General features: G+C 40.0%; 1 protein-coding gene across 1 annotated transcript in view; it reads left to right on the top strand.

Moving 5' to 3' along the window:
• Positions 1–246: 246 nt before the first annotated feature.
• Positions 247–702, top strand: part of LOC107577674 (ras-specific guanine nucleotide-releasing factor 1-like) — a gene marked incomplete at its 3' end in the record, with an annotated part of 2,308 nt that continues 1,852 nt past the window's right edge. Inside the window, exon 1 of the mRNA XM_016263722.1 lies at positions 247–403. Coding sequence (XP_016119208.1) covers positions 263–403 — 141 coding nt within the window. The remainder of the gene's footprint in view (positions 404–702) is intronic.

Consider the following 702-nt stretch of genomic DNA (forward strand, 5'->3'; position numbering starts at 1 on the left):
CAACTCTTTCATTTCCAAGTGTAATCACATTTTTACCAGTCAAACCTGGTGTTGAGCCCTAGATCGGAAATGTCACTGATGCGCTGCAGGATACGAAGACACGAGGAAACTGATAAGAGTCTGATAAGAACATATGTCAATCCAGTATTTCCCCATGTGCTGGCATAGTATTTGTCTGCTCTGCGTTTCCCAGCTTTACCTGCAGGGCTAACGCATCCTGCGCCTCCATGCATGTTTTTCAGGATCTCTGATACAAGTGCCCATGAGTGAGAAGGGCAAGATCACCCGTGGCCGACTGGGCTCTCTGTCTCTGAAGAAGGAGGGAGAGAGGCAGTGTTTCCTCTTCTCCAAGCATCTGATCATCTGCACTAGAGGCTCTGGAGGAAAACTACACCTCACCAAGGTGAAGCCTCATGCACTTCATTACACAGTGCATACTAGGCTGGGGTGGTATGAAGAAGATATATATGCCAGGACAGTTTTAAAGCTGTTTCAGCACATATTTTTCATTCTTTTGTTTTCATTCATTCTTAGGAGATGAGGGAACTTTTCTTAGATTTGTTAGCTTTTCAATGAACTTGTAAAAAGAGACATTGCCATTAAAATGTAATAAAGTAAAATAAAACTAAAAATAATCTAAAAATAACAGAATAAAATTAAAAATTAAATAATCTATTAGTAGTAGTAGTAGTAGTAGTAGTA

This window comes from Sinocyclocheilus grahami, unplaced genomic scaffold (assembly GCF_001515645.1).
Source record: "Sinocyclocheilus grahami isolate Dianchi unplaced genomic scaffold, SAMN03320097.WGS_v1.1 scaffold6835.1, whole genome shotgun sequence".
NCBI lineage: Eukaryota > Metazoa > Chordata > Actinopteri > Cypriniformes > Cyprinidae > Sinocyclocheilus > Sinocyclocheilus grahami.